This window comes from Oncorhynchus keta, unplaced genomic scaffold (genome assembly GCF_023373465.1).
Source record: "Oncorhynchus keta strain PuntledgeMale-10-30-2019 unplaced genomic scaffold, Oket_V2 Un_contig_6276_pilon_pilon, whole genome shotgun sequence".
NCBI classification, from domain to species: Eukaryota; Metazoa; Chordata; class Actinopteri; order Salmoniformes; family Salmonidae; genus Oncorhynchus; species Oncorhynchus keta.
The window spans coordinates 93,604-111,698 of record NW_026288771.1 but is presented as its reverse complement, the minus strand read 5'-3'; the positions used below and the strand labels follow the sequence as shown (position 1 = coordinate 111,698).

Sequence of the window (18,095 nt, the reverse complement as noted above, 5' to 3'; positions counted from 1 at the left end):
TGAGTGAATGAACGTCTCAGATCCTTTATTCAGAAAGTCCTACGGTAATGTTATAGTGAACTGGTTCTTCAGCTCTGAGTTCTGTTGTCCTGTAGGGATCTCTGCTCTATACTGCCCCCTGATGTTCAGTCTATAACCTGGTCCTTGATCAGCTGACAGAGGGTCTATACATTCTGTACTCAGCTATGTTCTGTTGTCCCCCCATACGTTGGAGGCAATCTATAACCTGGTCCTGGATCAGCTAACAGAGGGTCTATACATTCTGTACTCAGCTATGTTCTGTTGTCCCCCCATACGTTGGAGGCAATCTATAACCTGGTCCTGGATCAGCTAACAGAGGGTCTATACATTCTGTACTCAGCTATGTTCTGTTGTCCCCCCAGACGTTGGAAGCCGCGTACCACCTGGTCCAGGATCAGCTGAGGGAGGGTCTGAAGGGACTGAAGGAGGAGTGTAAAGAGACAGCCAGGTCTCATGAAGCTCTGCTTCGCTCTGATATGGACCAGATAGCCAGTTCTAGAACCTTCCTGCAGGCCAAGCTACAGGGTACAATAGCATGATGGGGATCTACAGATGTGGTAGCCTGGCGTCAAAAACGAGTCGAGAATTAATTGTGGTGTAAAGGAGAAACCTTAGTAACAAAGAACTAACACCTTAGGATCCGAGGCAGGATACTGTGGGACCTGAATGAATGAAAAAGCAACCGTTGTTGGGACAGTAGTTGTGATGAGCGGACATGGGATTACTATATCTAAACTGTCGTTCCATCTCGTTCCCCACAGCCTCCGTCAGTGATCCAGCAGCAAAGTTCTGCAGTGAGAACGTGTCTCCGTACCTGGCGTCCATCTTGGAAGAGCTGATGTCTCCGGTGACGGGGGGCTTCCAGGGGGTCCGGCTTCTCCTGGAGGGGGAGATAAACACTCTCTGCCTGGGCTTCCCCGAGGGAGCGGGGCAGGAGGGGTTAAACCAGGTAAGAAGGTGTTGGTGGAGCAAAAGATGGTCAAGTTCCCTCGCATAAGAGTGAACAACTGAAGCGTGAACAAGAAATAATCTTATTGCTTGAGGTGAATCACGCTAATGTCTAATAGTATGTGTGTTATAGCATGTGTTGCCTCTCTCTCTCTTTCTCTCTCCCCAGGCACTGGGTCAGATGTGTCAGGCAAGTCTGGAAGAGTGTTACCAGAAAGTGGAGGTCCTGACAGAACAGCTTCAGGAACTCAGGCATCGCTTCAAGTTCTCCAACTCAGTTCGTCTGATCCACTGCACGCAGATAGACATGCAACAGGTTAGTTCTGATCCACAGCATACAGATAGACATGCAACAGATTAGACAGATACTGTAGGACATGTCAAAAGTAGACCTAGACTTGACAAAAAACTAACTCTGTCGTTAATCTCTTTTCTGTATATTCTACAACATACCATTTCCTCACATCTCAGATTTGGATCAGATGTTATCCTATGTGGTTCTGTCTTGTTGTAGCTGACAGAGAATGCTGTGTGGTTCTGTGTTGTAGCTGACAGAGAATGCTGTGTGGTTCTGTCTTGTTGTAGCTGATAGAGAATGCTGTGTGGTTCTGTGTTGTAGCTGACAGAGAATGCTGTGTGGTTCTGTGTTGTAGCTGATAGAGAATGCTGTGTGGTTCTGTGTTGTAGCTGACGGAGAATGCTGTGTGGTTCTGTGTTGTAGCTGATAGAGAATGCTGTGTGGTTCTGTGTTGTAGCTGACAGAATGCTGTGTGTTTCTGTCTTGTTGTAGCTGATAGAGAATGCTGTGTGGTTCTGTGTTGTAGCTGATGGAGAATGCTGTGTGGTTCTGTGTTGTAGCTGATGGAGAATGCTGTGTGTTTCTGTGTTGTAGCTGATGGAGAATGCCTTGTGGTTCTGTGTTGTAGCTGATAGAGAATGCTGTGTGGTTCTGTGTTGTAGCTGATAGAGAATGCTGTGTGGTTCTGTGTTGTAGCTGATAGAGAATGCTGTGTGGTTCTGTGTTGTAGCTGATAGAGAATGCTGTGTGGTTCTGTGTTGTAGCTGATAGAGAATGCTGTGTGGTTCTGTGTTGTAGCTGACAGAGAATGCTGTGTGGTTCTGTCTTGTTGTAGCTGACAGAGAATGCTGTGTGTTTCTGTCTTGTTGTAGCTGATGGAGAATGCTGTGTGGTTCTGTGTTGTAGCTGATGGAGAATGCTGTGTGGTTCTGTGTTGTAGCTGATGGAGAATGCTGTGTGGTTCTGTGTTGTAGCTGACAGAGAATGCTGTGTGGTTCTGTCTTGTTGTAGCTGACAGAGAATGCTGTGTGGTTCTGTCTTGTTGTAGCTGATAGAGAATGCTGTGTGGTTCTGTGTTGTAGCTGACAGAGAATGCTGTGTGGTTCTGTGTTGTAGCTGATAGAGAATGCTGTGTGTTTCTGTCTTGTTGTAGCTGACAGAGAATGCTGTGTGGTTCTGTCTTGTTGTAGCTGACAGAGAATGCTGTGTGGTTCTGTCTTGTTGTAGCTGATAGAGAATGCTGTGTGTTTCTGTGTTGTAGCTGATAGAGAATGCTGTGTGGTTATGTGTTGTAGCTGATAGAGAATGCTGTGTGTTTCTGTCTTGTTGTAGCTGACAGAGAATGCTGTGTGGTTCTGTCTTGTTGTAGCTGATGGAGAATGCTGTGTGTTTCTGTCTTGTTGTAGCTGATGGAGAATGCTGTGTGTTTCTGTGTTGTAGCTGATAGAGAATGCTGTGTGGTTCTGTGTTGTAGCTGATAGAGAATGCTGTGTGGTTCTGTGTTGTAGCTGATGGAGAATGCTGTGTGGTTCTGTGTTGTAGCTGACAGAGAATGCTGTGTGTTTCTGTGTTGTAGCTGATAGAGAATGCTGTGTGTTTCTGTGTTGTAGCTGACAGAGAATGCTGTGTGGTTCTGAGTTGTAGCTGATAGAGAATGCTGTGTGGTTCTGTGTTGTAGCTGATAGAGAATGCTGTGTGGTTCTGTGTTGTAGCTGATAGAGAATGCTATGTGGTTCTGTGTTGTAGCTGATATAGAATGCTGTGTGGTTCTGTGTTGTAGCTGACAGAGAATGCTGGGTGGTTCTGTGTTGTAGCTGATAGAGAATGCTGTGTGTTTCTGTCTTGTAGCTGAAGGAGCATACTGTGTGGTTCTGTGTTGTAGCTGATAGAGAATGCTGTGTGGTTCTGTGTTGTAGCTGATAGAGAATGCTGTGTGTTTCTGTGTTGTAGCTGACAGAGAATGCTGTGTGTTTCTGTGTTGTAGCTGATAGAGAATGCTGTGTGTTTCTGTGTTTTAGCTGACAGAGAATGCTGTGTGGTTCTGAGTTGTAGCTGATAGAGAATGCTGTGTGGTTCTGAGTTGTAGCTGATAGAGAATGCTGTGTGGTTCTGTGTTGTAGCTGATAGAGAATGCTGTGTGGTTCTGTGTTGTAGCTGATAGAGAATGCTATGTGGTTCTGTCTTGTTGTAGCTGATAGAGAATGCTGTGTGGTTCTGTGTTGTAGCTGACAGAGAATGCTGGGTGGTTCTGTGTTGTAGCTGATAGAGAATGCTGTGTGTTTCTGTCTTGTAGCTGAAGGAGCATACTGTGTGGTTCTGTGTTGTAGCTGATAGAGAATGCTGTGTGGTTCTGTGTTGTAGCTGATAGAGAATGCTGTGTGTTTCTGTGTTGTAGCTGACAGAGAATGCTGTGTGGTTCTGTCTTGTTCTAACTGATGGAGAATGCTGTGTGGTTCTGTATTGTAGCTGAAGGAGAATGCTGTGTGGTTCTGTGTTGTAGCTGATGGAGAATGCTGTGTGGTTCTGTCTTGTAGCTGAAGGAGAATGCTGTGTGGTTCTGTGTTGTAGCTGATAGAGAATGCTGTGTGGTTCTGTCTTGTAGCTGAAGGAGAATACTGTGTGGTTCTGTGTTGTAGCTGATAGAGAATGCTGTGTGGTTCTGTGTTGTAGCTGATAGAGAATGCTGTGTGTTTCTGTGTTGTAGCTGACAGAGAATGCTGTGTGGTTCTGTGTTGTAGCTGATAGAGAATGCTGTGTGGTTCTGTGTTGTAGCTGATAGAGAATGCTGTGTGGTTCTGTGTTGTAGCTGATAGAGAATGCTGTGTGGTTCTGTGTTGTAGCTGACAGAGAATGCTGGGTGGTTCTGTGTTGTAGCTGATAGAGAATGCTGTGTGTTTCTGTCTTGTAGCTGAAGGAGCATACTGTGTGGTTCTGTGTTGTAGCTGATAGAGAATGCTGTGTGGTTCTGTGTTGTAGCTGATAGAGAATGCTGTGTGTTTCTGTGTTGTAGCTGACAGAGAATGCTGTGTGGTTCTGTCTTGTTGTAGCTGACAGAGAATGCTGTGTGGTTCTGTCTTGTTGTAACTGATGGAGAATGCTGTGTGGTTCTGTATTGTAGCTGATAGAGAATGCTGTGTGGTTCTGTGTTGTAGCTGATAGAGAATGCTGGGTGGTTCTGTGTTGTAGCTGATAGAGAATGCTATGTGGTTCTGTCTTGTTGTAGCTGATAGAGAATGCTGTGTGGTTCTGTGTTGTAGCTGATAGAGAATGTTGTGTGGTTCTGTGTTGTATCTGATAGAGAATGCTGTGTGGTTATGTCTTGTTGTAACTGATGGAGAATGCTGTGTGGTTCTGTGTTGTAGCTGATAGAGAATGCTATGTGGTTCTGTCTTGTTGTAGCTGATAGAGAATGCTATGTGGTTCTGTCTTGTTGTAGCTGACAGAGAATGCTATGTGGTTCTGTGGTGTAGCTGATAGAGAATGTTGTGTGGTTATGTCTTGTTGTAACTGATGGAGAATGCTGTGTGGTTCTGTGTTGTAGCTGATAGAGAATGCTGTGTGGTTCTGTGTTGTAGCTGATGGAGAATGCCTTGTGGTTCTGTGTTGTAGCTGATAGAGAATGCTGTGTGGTTCTGTGTTGTAGCTGATAGAATGCTGTGTGTTTCTGTGTTGTAGCTGATAGAGAATGCTGTGTGGTTCTGTGTTGTAGCTGATGGAGAATGCCTTGTGGTTCTGTGTTGTCGCTGATAGAGAATGCTGTGTGGTTCTGTGTTGTAGCTGATGGAGAATGCTGTGTGTTTCTGTGTTGTAGCTGATAGAGAATGCCGTGTACACCTTTAAATTGCTCCTCCAGAGCTCACTGAAAGACAACACTTCCAAACTCACCTCAGCCATGGAGAAAGCAAAGCTCAGAGTCCTCAAGGTGAGATAACAGACAGAGCTTCATACCTCCTGCCTTCTGTCTGTAGCTCCATATCTCCTGCCTTCTGACTGTTGCTTCATACCTCCTGCCTTCTGACTGTAGCTCCATACCTCCTGCCTTCTGACTGTAGGTAGCTCCGTACCTCCTGCCTTCTGACTGTAGCTTCCTACCTCCTGCCTTCTGACTGTAGCTTCCTACCTCCTGCCTTCTGACTGTAGCTCCATACCTCCTGCCTTCTGACTGTAGCTCCATACCTCCTGCCTTCTGACTGTAGCTCCATACCTCCTGCCTTCTGACTGTAGCTTCATACCTCCTGCCTTCTGACTGTAGCTCCATACCTCCTGCCTTCTGACTGTAGATTCACACCTCCTGCCTTCTGTCTGTAGCTTCATACCTCCTGCCTTCTGTCTGTAGCTTCATACCTCCTGCCTTCTGACTGTAGCTCCATACCTCCTGCCTTCTGATTGTACGATGCAACACCCTACTACCTGCTGTAGTACTTTCAGTGAATTCATAGTTGACTAGGAGAAACTCAGCCTTGGTTATTCTGTCTCTGTGTGTGGTTGTCTTGTTGTGGTTGTCTTGTTGTGGTTGTCTTGTTGTGGTTGTCTTGTTGTGTGGTTGTCTTGTTGTGTGGTTGTCTTGTTGTGGTTGTCTTGTCTTGTGTGGTTGTCTTGTTGTGGTTGTCTTGTTGTCTTGTGTGGTTGTCTTGTTGTGTGGTTGTCTTGTTGTGGTTGTCTTGTTGTGGTTGTCTTGTTGTGTGTGTCAGGACCCGGTTATGAACCCGGGTCTCCGGAGTGAGAAACAGTCACTTAACCAACTGAGCCACGAATAGTTGGCAGAACCCAGAAGATGAGGCAGACACAGCAGTACTTGAGACAGTGTATTTAATGAAGTAAAAAGTGAAGTTCTTCAGGAAAACATGTAACTCCACAACCTCAAAAGGAATTCCACAAGAACAAAGGTAATCCTCCAAGACAAAAAGGTAAATCCACAAGGTGGAAGGTATAGCACAAAAGCCTAAAAAAATACTCAAAAACAAACAAACAAGAACAAAAAACAGAATTCCACAAGAGAGACCACCGGGATCAACAAGAGTTCACAGAGTACTAGGGCTGGGTGCTAACATACAAACACAGAGCAAAGGACTGAGGAAAACAAAGGGTTAAATACAATCAGGGGAAACGAGGCACAGGTGCAAATAATAATGGGGACAATGGGGGCATCTATTGACCAAAAACCGGAACAACCCTGGCCAAATCCTGACAGAATCCCCCCCCTAGGAACGGCTCCTGACGTTCCTACCAGCTCTCTCAGGGTGGAGGGCCCTGAACTGACGAATGAGGTCAGGGTCCAGTATGTCTTTGGCAGGAACCCAGGAGCGCTCCTCGGGACTGTAGCCTTCCCAGTCCACCAGATACTGCCAGGACCGCTGCACCCGGCGGGAATCCAGTATCCGATGGACGGTATAAGCCGGCTGGCCTCCAATGAAACGAGGCGGAGGTCTGTCTGCCGGGACAAGGGGAGAAAAAACAACAGGTTTTAATAAGGAAATGTGAAACGTGGGATTAATCTTAAGGGATCTGGGTAAGTGTAGGCGATAAGAAACTGGGTTAACTCTCCTGGCAACCTTAAAGGGACCGATGTATTTTTGGGACAGCTTGCGAGACTCCACCCGTAGTGGTAAGTCTCTTGTGGAGAGCCAGACTCTCTGGCCGGGGCGCAGGGTAGGCCCAGGACGGCGACGTCTGTTGGCTTGTTGTTGGTACCTCTGTGAGGAACGCATAAGATTAAGACGGGTCTTCCTCCACATAAGCCGACAGCGTCTGACGAACTTCAAGGCTGAAGGCACTCTGACTTCTGCCTCCTGGTCCGGGAACAATGGAGGGGCATAGCCAAACTGACACTCGTGCGGGGACATACCAGTGGAGGAGGAGCGCAAGGTGTTGTGCGCGTATTCGGCCCAAACAATGAAGAACGACCATGTGGACGGGTTGTTACGAGTCATACATCGGAGGGTGGTTTCCAGCTCTTGATTCATCCTCTCTGTTTGGCCGTTGGACTCCGGATGGTACCCTGATGATAGACTGGCAGAAGCCCCCATGAGTTGGCAGAAGGCCTTCCAAAACCTAGAGGCGAATTGGGGACCTCTGTCAGAAACCATATCTTGAGGAATGCCAAAGACTCGGAACACATGATTAATTACCAACTCAGCCGTTTCCTTGGCAGAAGGTAACTTAGTCAGAGGGACGAACCTGGCCGCCTTTGAAAACATGTCGATTATGACTAGGATAGTAGTATTGCCATGGGATGGAGGAAGGCCAGTAATAAAGTCCAACGAGATATGGGACCAGGGTCTGTGGGGAACAGGTAAAAGGTGAAGGAGTCCTTGCGGGCGGAGGTGAGAAGATTTGCCCTGGCAGCACACGGGGCAGGCATTGACGAAAGTGGCAACGTCTTCTCTTATGGTAGGCCACCAGAACTTACGCTGGATGAACTCCAAGGTGCGACCTACGCCCGGGTGACAGGTGAGGCGAGAGGAGTGCCCCCACAGAAGGACCTGAGTCCTCACTGCCTTGGGGACAAACGACCGATTGGCAGGACCTCCTTTCAGGTCCGGTTCAATAGCTTGAGCTCGTCTCACGGTATCCTCAACTTGCCACGAGATCGGAGCCACGATCTTAGCAGCAGGAAGGACAGGCATGTCCGTGTCATCTCGAATGGCAGGAGCGTAGACTCGGGACAGGGCATCCGGTTTGAGATTCTTCGACCCGGGCCGATAGGTGAGGATAAACTGGAATCGATTGAAGAAAAGAGACCATCTAGCTTGTCTAGAGTTCAACCGCTTCGCCTGCTGGATATACTCCAGATTTTTGTGGTCCGTAAGCACTTGAAACGGGTGAGAAGCCCCCTCGAGCCAGTGTCTCCATTCCTTCAATGCCATCTTAACCGCTAGGAGTTCACGATCCCCCACATCGTAGTTCCTCTCAGCCGGGGTAAGCCGGTGTGAGAAGAAAGCGCACGGATGAAGCTTCTTGTCTTCACCCCTCTGAGACAGGACAGCTCCAACACCAACCTCTGAGGCGTCTACCTCCACCACAAACGGTTCATCCGTAGTCGGTAGTATCAGGATGGGAGCAGAGAGGACGCGCTGCTTGAGTCCTTGGAAGGCCGTCTCAGCTTCTCTTCCCCACAAAAACCTTGCATTGCCACCCTTGGTTAAAGCTGAGAGAGGGGCTGCCACCAAGCTGAAGTTCTTGATGAACTTGCGGTAAAAGTTAGTGAAGCCCAGGAAACGCTGAACTTCCTTAACGGATTTGGGGGTGGGCCAATCCACTACCGCCCCTACCTTCCTGGGGTCCATTTGGACTTGACCGGGTTCCACTACAAATCCCAGGAATTGTTCTCGGGATGAATGGAATTCACATTTTTCCGGCTTAACGTACAGATGGCTGTCTAGCAGGCGTTTGAGTACTTGTCTGACATGCTTTGTTTGTTCTTGAAGAGAGCTCGAAAAGATGAGGATGTCATCCAAGTAAACAAACACAAATATGTTAAGCATATCCCTAAGCACATCGTTTATGAGCGCTTGGAACACCGCTGGGGCGTTGGTCAGACCGAAGGGCATCACCAAGTATTCATAGTGACCAGTAGGCGTGTTGAAAACGGTCTTCCACTCGTCACCAGGTCTGATCCGCACAAGATGGTATGCGTTCCGCAGGTCAAGCGTAGTGAAAACAACTGCTTCCTGGAGCAGCTCGAAGGCTGTGGCCATAAGGGGTAGCGGGTAACGGTTACGGACGGTTATGGCATTGAGTCCCCGGTAGTCGATGCAAGGACGTAATCCACCATTTTCTTGGTCACAAAGAAAAACCCTGCTCCCGCCGGGAGGTGGATGGACGCATGAGGCCTGCTTCCAGAGCGTCCTTGATGTAGGTATCCATAGCAGCTTGTTCGGGTGGAGATCCGACCCCTGGGGGGCAAGTGCCCGGAAACAGTTCGATGGGGCAATCATAAGGTCTATGGGGTGGTAGCATGGTGGCCCTCTGTTTGCTAAATACCAGTTTGAGGTCATGGTAACACTCGGGAACTCGGGTCAGGTCGATGGATTCTAAAGACTCGGGAGTAGAACTCTGGGAATTCGGGAAAATACAAGTAGCTTGGCACGTAGGACCCCACTGCTTGATAGTGCCCACAGACCAGTCGATGTGAGGGTTATGGCTGTGAAGCCAGGGGTATCCAAGGACGAGAGGGAACTCGGAACAGGAGATCAAATGAAAGTTCATCAATTCCTGGTGTTGTGAAACTGAAAGTCGCAAGGAGGTAGTGACATGAGTGACAAGTCCAGATCCCAAAGGGCTTCCATCCAGTGTAGTAACCCTCATGGGGTCACTTAGAGGTTCAGAGGGAACACCATTCTCCTTCGCCCAGACACCATCCATGAAGTTACCTGCGGCTCCAGAGTCTACCAAGGCTTGAAGGTGAAGCTTGTGGTTGTCCCAGGAAAGGATGACTGGAATGAGCAGACGGGAGTTGGACGGATGGGAGGAGGTTATGTTTCCCGTTACAGTTCCCCCGGTCTGTACGGGACAGAGCGTTTCCCTGGAGCCCGGGACACGTGGAACGGAAATGGCCCGGTTTGCCGCAATATAGACATATATATAGACAATATAGTCGCTCCCTCAGCTCCCTCAGCCTGGGAGATGCGTCCAATCTGCATGGGTTCCGGTGGAGCCAGCGAGGATAAAGATGGGGACTCGGAGCTGGGACTGATAGGGGCTAGAGGTCTACGGTTGAGTTCTCTCTCTCTCAGACGCTGGTCAATGCGTGAGGCCAACTTGATCAGGGACTCGAGATTGTCCGGTGGTTCCCGAGTGGCCAGTTCATCTTGGATAGTGTCGGAAAGGCCTTTCAGAAAGCGCCTCGTTGTTCCAGCCACTCGCTGCTGCCACCGTGCGGAACTGGATGGCATAGTCCGTCACACTGCGCCGACCTTGGTGGAGAGTCAGGAGCTGTTTGGCTGAGTCAGGACCACTGCTTGGGCCTTGAAACACTCGTTTGAATTCCTCAGCAAAGGCAGAGTAGCTGGCACAGCAGGAACTATGGGCATCCCACACAGCAGTAGCCCAGGCCAGGGATTTTTCCGACAGCAGGGTGATGATATAAGTGATCTTAGACCGGTCGGTGGGGAACGACGAGGGTTGCAGCTCGAAGGAGAGAGAACATTGGGTGAGAAACCCTTCACAAGCACTTGGATCACCTGAGAACCGTTGGGGAGGTGGAAGACGAGGTTCAGCCAGAGGGTTAACTGCCATGGGTACGTGAATCTGAGGTACTGGGACGGGAACTGTTGCCGGGGTAAGTCGATCAGATATCTGCTTTATGGAAGTCAGCATCTCCGACAGAAGATGAGAATGTCTAGCCATTAAGGCCTCTTGCTGAACCAGGGCGGCTTCGTGGCGTTGGACAGTCTCCTGGTGGTGGGACAGCATGGCAACAAGGTCCTGGGAACTGGCTGCCTCTGGGTTCATTTTTGGCTCTGTGTTTCTGTCAGGACCCGGCTACGAACCCAGGTCTCCGGAGTGAGAAACAGTCACTTAACCAACTGAGCCACGAATAGTTGGCAGAACCCAGAAGATGAGGCAGACACAGCAGTACTTGAGACGGTGTATTTAATGAAGTAAAAAGTGAAGTTCTTCAGGAAAACATGTAACTCCACAACCTCAAAAGGAATTCCACAAGAACAAAGGTAATCCTCCAAGACAAAGGTAAATCCACAAGGTGGAAGGTATAGCACAAAAAGCCTCAAAAAATACTAAAAAACAAACAAACAAGAACAAAAAACAGAATTCCACAAGAGAGACCACCGGGATCAACAAGAGTTCACAGAGTACTAGGGCTGGGTGCTAACATACAAACACAGAGCAAAGGACTGAGGAAAACAAAGGGTTTAAATACAATCAGGGGAAACGAGGCACAGGTGCAAATAATAATGGGGATCAAGGGAAAACAAAAGGTCAAAAGGCACAATGGGGGCATCTAGTGACCAAAAACCGGAACAACCCTGGCCAAATCCTGTGTGGTTGTCTTGTTGTGGTTGTCTTGTGTGGTTGTCTTGTTGTGTGGTTGTCTTGTTGTCTTGTTGTGGTTGTCTTGTTGTGTGGTTGTCTTGTTGTGATTAATTGGTTGACTGGTTGGTTGGTTGGTTAGATTTATGGATTGATTGGTTCATTGATTAGTTGATGGATTGATTGATTGTTTTATTGATTGATTGATGCATCTTTCCTTTAGCAATATGTCTATAACGGGGTGTAGAGTCTCGTAATATTCTTGTTCTGTGGTTGTTCCCTGCAGCAATATGTCTATAACGGGGTGTAGAGTCTCGTAATATTCTTGTTCTGTGGTTGTTCCCTGCAGTAATATGTCTATAACGGGGTGTAGAGTCTCGTAATATTCTTGTTCTGTGGTTGTTCCCTGCAGCAATATGTCTATAACAGGGTGTAGAGTCTCGTAATATTATTGTTCTGTGGTTGTTCCCTGCAGCAATATGACCATGACAGTAGCACGGTGAGGAAGAGGATCTTTCAGGAGGCTCTGGTTGACATCACGCTTCCTGCTATCAGGAGGAACCTGGCTCCGGCACACAAACCGGTATGTACGCTGGTAACCTTTTGTCTCTTTATATCAGTCATTATATGCTAGATATATCCCAGGGCTGATGGTCTCAGTCCATCCACATCTCACCCTATCAAATTAAAGTAACATTGGAGCAGGTACTGTTAGTTCATCAGAATATAAACCGTGAAACCAACACTTTACAGGACCTGCAGAAGTTGGACCAGTACATCTTTGCTGATTACACCAACTTCATCAATGTGGAAAACGTTTATGAAGATATTCTACTGAACATTCTGACCATTGAGGTGGACAAAGGTGAGTTTACCTGCTTCTTCTGTCTGTCATCCAGGGACCAGGATTCTCTTTATATATACAGCCATGTGTTTTTCCATCATTGTAAGCCTGCCACACACACACTATACGATGCATTTATTAAACATAAGAATGAGTGTGAGTTTTTATCACAACCCGGCTCGTGGAAAGCGACAAAGAGCTCTTATAGGACCAGGGCACAAATAATAATAATCAATCATTTTGCTCTTTATTTAACCATCTTACATATCAAACCTTAATTGTTCATCAAACATGGTGAATAACTCACCACAGGTTAATGAGAAGGGTGTGCTTGAAAGGATGCACATAACTCTACAATGTTGAGTTGTATTGGAGAGAGTCTCAGTCTTAAATCATTTTCCACACAGTTATGTGCCTGTATTTAGTTTTCATGCTAGTGAGGGCCGAGAATCCACTCTCACATCGGTACGTGGTTGCAAAGGGCATCTTAACAGGGTGATTTGCCAAGGCAAGAAACTCTGAGCGCAGCCCAATCCAGAAATCTGGCAGTGGCTTCTGATTAAATTCAATTTTCACAGAACTACTTGTAGCAATTTCGATGAGGCTCTCTTGTTCAGATGTCGGTAAGTGGACTGGAGGCAGGGCATGAAAGGGACAATGAATACAGTTGTTTGTGTCATCCGTTTCGGGAAAGTACCTGCGTAATTGTGCACCCAACTCACTCAGGTGCTTCGCGTTTGACATTGTCCGTTAGCTTGAGTTCAATGATGGAAAGACCTGTGTGTTGTCCTTGTTAATGCAGACAGAGAAGAGTTCCAACTTCTTAATCATAGCCTCAATTTTGCCCCACACATTGAATATAGTTGCGGAGAGTCCCTGTAATCCGAGATTCAGATCATTCAGGCGTGGAAAAACATCCTCGCCTGTCGTGTGAGAAACTCGTCATCATGCAAGCGGTCAGACAAGTGAAAATTATGGTCAGCAAAAACCTCGTCTCTTAATTTTAAAAAATGTGTCAATACTTTGCCCCTTGAAAACCAGCTCACTGGTTGTTGTAAAAGTGTTACATGGTCACTGCCCATAGCATAATCCATCAAATACACGAGAGTTCAGGGGCCTTGCTTTAACAAGTTAACCATTTTCACTGTCCAAAACATCTTTCAAGCTGTTCCCTTGGCAGCAAGAGCCTCTCGGTGGATGCTGTAGTGTACCCAAAAGCCTCTCGGTGGATGCTGTAGTGTACCCAAGAGCCTCTCGGTGGGTGCTGTAGTGTATCCAAGAGCCTCTCGGTGGATGCTGCAGTGTACCCAAGAGCCTCTCGGTGGATGCTGTAGTGTACCCAAGAGCCTCTCGGTGGATGCTGTAGTGTACCCAAGAGCCTCTCGGTGGATGCTGTAGTCTACCCAAGAGCCTCTTGGTGGATGCTGTAGTGTACCCAAGAGCCTCTCGGTGGATGCTGTAGTGTACCCAAGAGCCTCTCGGTGGATGCTGTAGTGTACCCAAGAGCCTCTCGGTGGATGCTGTAGTGTACCCAAGAGCCTCTCGGTGGATGCTGTAGTGTATCCAAGAGCCTCTCGGTGGATGCTGTAGTGTACCCAAGAGCCTCTCGGTGGATGCTGTAGTGTACCCAAGAGCCTCTCGGTGGATGCTGTAGTGTACCCAAGAGCCTCTCGGTGGATGCTGTAGTGTATCCAAGAGCCTCTCGGTGGATGCTGTAGTGTACCCAAGAGCCTCTCGGTGGATGCTGTAGTGTACCCAAGAGCCTCTCGGTGGATGCTGTAGTGTACCCAAGAGCCTCTCGGTGGATGCTGTAGTGTACCCAAGAGCCTCTCGGTGGATGCTGTAGTGTACCCAAGAGCCTCTCGGTGGATGCTGCAGTGTATCCAAGAGCCTCTCGGTGGATGCTGTAGTGTACCCAAGAGCCTCTCGGTGGATGCTGTAGTGTACCCAAGAGCCTCTCGGTGGATGCTGCAGTGTATCCAAGAGCCTCTCGGTGGATGCTGCAGTGTACCCAAGAGCCTCTCGGTGGATGCTGTAGTGTACCCAAGAGCCTCTCGGTGGATGCTGTAGTGTACCCAAGAGCCTCTCGGTGGATGCTGTAGTGTACCCAAGAGCCTCTCTGTGGATGCTGTAGTGTACCCAAGAGCCTCTCGGTGGATGCTGCAGTGTACCCAAGAGCCTCTCGGTGGATGCTGCAGTGTATCCAAGAGCCTCTCGGTGGATGCTGTAGTGTACCCAAGAGCCTCTCGGTGGATGCTGTAGTGTACCCAAGAGCCTCTCGGTGGATGCTGTAGTGTACCCAAGAGCCTCTCGTGGATGCTGTAGTGTACCCAAGAGCCTCTCGGTGGATGCTGTAGTGTACCCAAGAGCCTCTCTGTGGATGCTGTAGTGTACCCAAGAGCCTCTCGGTGGATGCTGTAGTGTACCCAAGAGCCTCTCGGTGGATGCTGTAGTGTACCCAAGAGCCTCTCGGTGGATGCTGTAGTGTACCCAAGAGCCTCTCGGTGGATGCTGTAGTGTACCCAAGAGCCTCTCGGTGGATGCTGCAGTGTACCCAAGAGCCTCTAGGTGGATGCTGCAGTCTACCCAAGAGCCTCTCGGTGGATGCTGCAGTGTATCCAAGTGGCGTCGGGAGCAACTGCTTGCACGCTCGTTACCACTCCACTATGTCTCCCTGCCATGGCTTTTACGCCATCAATACAGATACCAACACATCTTGACCACCAAAGTCTATTTGATGTCACAAAGCTGTCCGGTACCATTCCTCTCATGTTGTCCTGGTTTCCAGAAGAGGATGTCTTCCTTAATTGACCCCCCATAAACGTAACGAACATATACCAGGAACTGTGCCAGGCCCGCCACGTCTGTTGACTCATCCAGCTGTAACAGACATATACCAGGAGCTGTGCCAGGCCTGTTGACTCATCCAGCTGTAACAGACATATACCAGGAGCTGTGCCAGGCCTGTTGACTCATCCAGCTGTAACAGACATATACCAGGAGCTGTGCCAGGCCTGTTGACTCATCCAGCTGTAACAGACATATACCAGGAGCTGTGCCACGTCTGTTGACTCATCCAGCTGTAACGCATATAATTCACTGGCTTGTATGTGAAGCAGTAATTGTTTCAAAGCATCTCCTGCCATGTCCCTGATGCATCGTCAAACAGTGTTGTTTGATGAAGACATTGTCTGTATAGTTTTTTGAGCCTTTTCCCCCAGCATTGTCCCAGCCATATCCGCGGCAGCAGGAAGAATGAAGTCCTCCACAATAGTATGGGGCTTGCCTGTCCTTGCCACTCGGTAGCTCACCATATAAGATGTATCACTGCCTAATCTTAGTTATCTTAGTTTTCTTTATTATTTTGGTTAGGTCAAGGTGTCACGAGGGTGGTTTGTTTAGTTTTTGTATTGTTTAGTTTTTTTGTATGTCTAGGGTTTTTGTAAGTCTAGGGGTTTATATGTCTATGGTTGCCTAGATTGGTTCTAAATCAGAGGCAGCTGTTTATCGTTGTCTCTGATTGGGGACCATATTTAGGCAGCCATATTCCTTGGGTAGTTTGTGGGTTCTTATTCTATGTTTAGTTGCCTGTCTGCACTAGCCATATTAGCTTCACGTTTTGTTGTTTTGTATAGTTTGTTCAGTGTTCAGTGTTCGTTCTTTCATTAAAAAGAAGTATGTACGCATACCACGCTGAGCCTTGGTCTCCTCCATATGACGGCCGTGACAAGATGCTTCTAGACCTTTCTTATTAATGGATTATGTTGCTTTCATACGTCTTACTACTCGAAAGACGTCTTTATTCTCGCTTAAAGAACTCCCGTGGCTTATTTTTCAAACTGTCATGTTTCATTTCTAAATGTCTGCGCAAGAGTGAAGGTTTCCTGTGAGAGAGTAACGGTTAATGTGATTGGATGAGTAACGGTTAATGTGATTGGATGAGTAACGGTTAATGTGATTGGATGAGTAACGGTTAATGTGATTGGATGTTAACTATTTGACTAGGTTACCTGTATTTGACATTGCGTTGTTATTTCGCTGAACGGTAGATGGTTAGATGTTATTTTTGGCAGTGAAACAAGGCTACTCAGGCAAGAGGAAAAAAACCTCACCCAAATGTAGAGCCCCATTGGAAAATATAAATGTTATATTTTTTATGTGAATCACATTTTTATTTGGCGTACTCCGACAGCATTGTGCGTACCCCTGGGTGTACCCCAGTTGGGGACTACCTGTACCATTTATCAACCCAATCCATTCTACTAAAGTATAGGAGACAACTACTTATCAACCCAATCCATTCTACTAAAGTATAGGAGACAACTACTTATCAACCCAATCCATTCTACTAAAGTATAGGAGACAACTACTTATCAACCCAATCCATTCTACTAAAGTATAGGAGACAACTACTTATCAACCCAACCCATTCTACTAAAGTATAGGAGACAACTACTTATCAACCCTTTGTATATAAAAATGAACACATTTCACTGTTCCCTTTTGGTCTCCCATGTTCTAAAATAAGTTACTAAAAACCCATCCCTTGTATTTTCTACTGGCAGTAATAGAAGTGTATAACACCATTACCCTCCTGTATAACACCATTACCCTCTTGTATACCCTGCATGACACCATTACCCTCTTGTATGACCTGTATGGCACCATTATCCTCTTGTGTACCCTGTATGGCACCATTACCCTCTTGTATACCTTGTATAGCACCATTACCCCCTTGTATAACCTGTATAACAGCATTACCCTCTTGTATAACCTGTATGGCAACATTACCCTCTTGTATAACCTGTATAGCACCATTACCCTCCTGTATAACATCATTACCCTCTTGTATAACAGCATTACCCTCTTGTATACCCTGTATAGCACCATTACCCTCCTGTATAACACTGTTGCCTTCTTGTATAACCTGTATAGCACCATTACCCTCCTGTATAGCACCATTACCCTCCTGTATAACACCATTACCCTCTTGTATACCCTGTATAACACCATTATCCTCTTGTATAACACCATTCCCCTCTTGTATACCCTGTATATCAACATTACCCTCTTGTATACCCTGTATACCAACATTACCCTCTTGTATAACCTGTATAACACCATTACCCTCTTGTATAACATGTATAACACCATTACCCTCTTGTATACCCTGTGTAGCACCATTACCCTCTTGTATAACCTGTATAACACCATTACCCTCTTGTATAACATGTATAACACCATTACCCTCTTGTATAACATGTATAACACCATTACCCTCTTGTATACCATGTATAGCACCATTACCCTCCTGTATAACATCATTACCCTCTTGTATAACAGCATTACCCTCTTGTATACCCTGTATAACACCATTACCCTCTTGTATACCCTGTATACCACCATTACCCTCTTGTATACCCTGTATAACACCATTACCCTCTTGTATACCCTATATAACACCATTACCATCTTGTATACCCTATATAACACCATTACCCTCTTGTATACCCTGTATAGCACCATTACCCTCCTGTATAACATCATTACCCTCTTGTATAACAGCATTACCCTCTTGTATACCCTGTATAACACCATTACCCTCTTGTATACCCTGTATAACACCATTACACTCTTGTATAACCTGTATAACACCATTACCCTCTTGTATAACATGTATAACACCATTACCCTCTTGTATACCCTGTATAACACCATTACCCTCTTGTATAACACCATTACCCTCTTGTATACCCTGTATAACACCATTACCCTCTTGTATACCATGTATAACACCATTACCCTCTTGTATAACACCATTACCCTCTTGTATACCCTATATAACACCATTACCATCTTGTATACCCTATATAACACCATTACCCTCTTGTATACCCTGTATAGCACCATTACCCTCCTGTATAACATCATTACCCTCTTGTATAACACCATTACCCTCTTGTATACCCTGTATAACACCATTACCCTCTTGTA

The 18,095-nt window shown here is 46.9% G+C and overlaps 1 protein-coding gene across 1 annotated transcript in view; it reads left to right on the top strand.

The window, feature by feature from the left end:
- LOC118402464 (protein Niban 1-like) overlaps positions 1–18,095 on the top strand; it is a 75,007-nt gene that overhangs the window by 54,226 nt on the left and 2,686 nt on the right. The window contains 6 exon segments of the mRNA XM_052511134.1: positions 384–546; positions 783–970; positions 1,139–1,285; positions 5,079–5,189; positions 11,733–11,840; positions 12,011–12,122. Coding sequence (XP_052367094.1) covers positions 384–546; positions 783–970; positions 1,139–1,285; positions 5,079–5,189; positions 11,733–11,840; positions 12,011–12,122 — 829 coding nt within the window.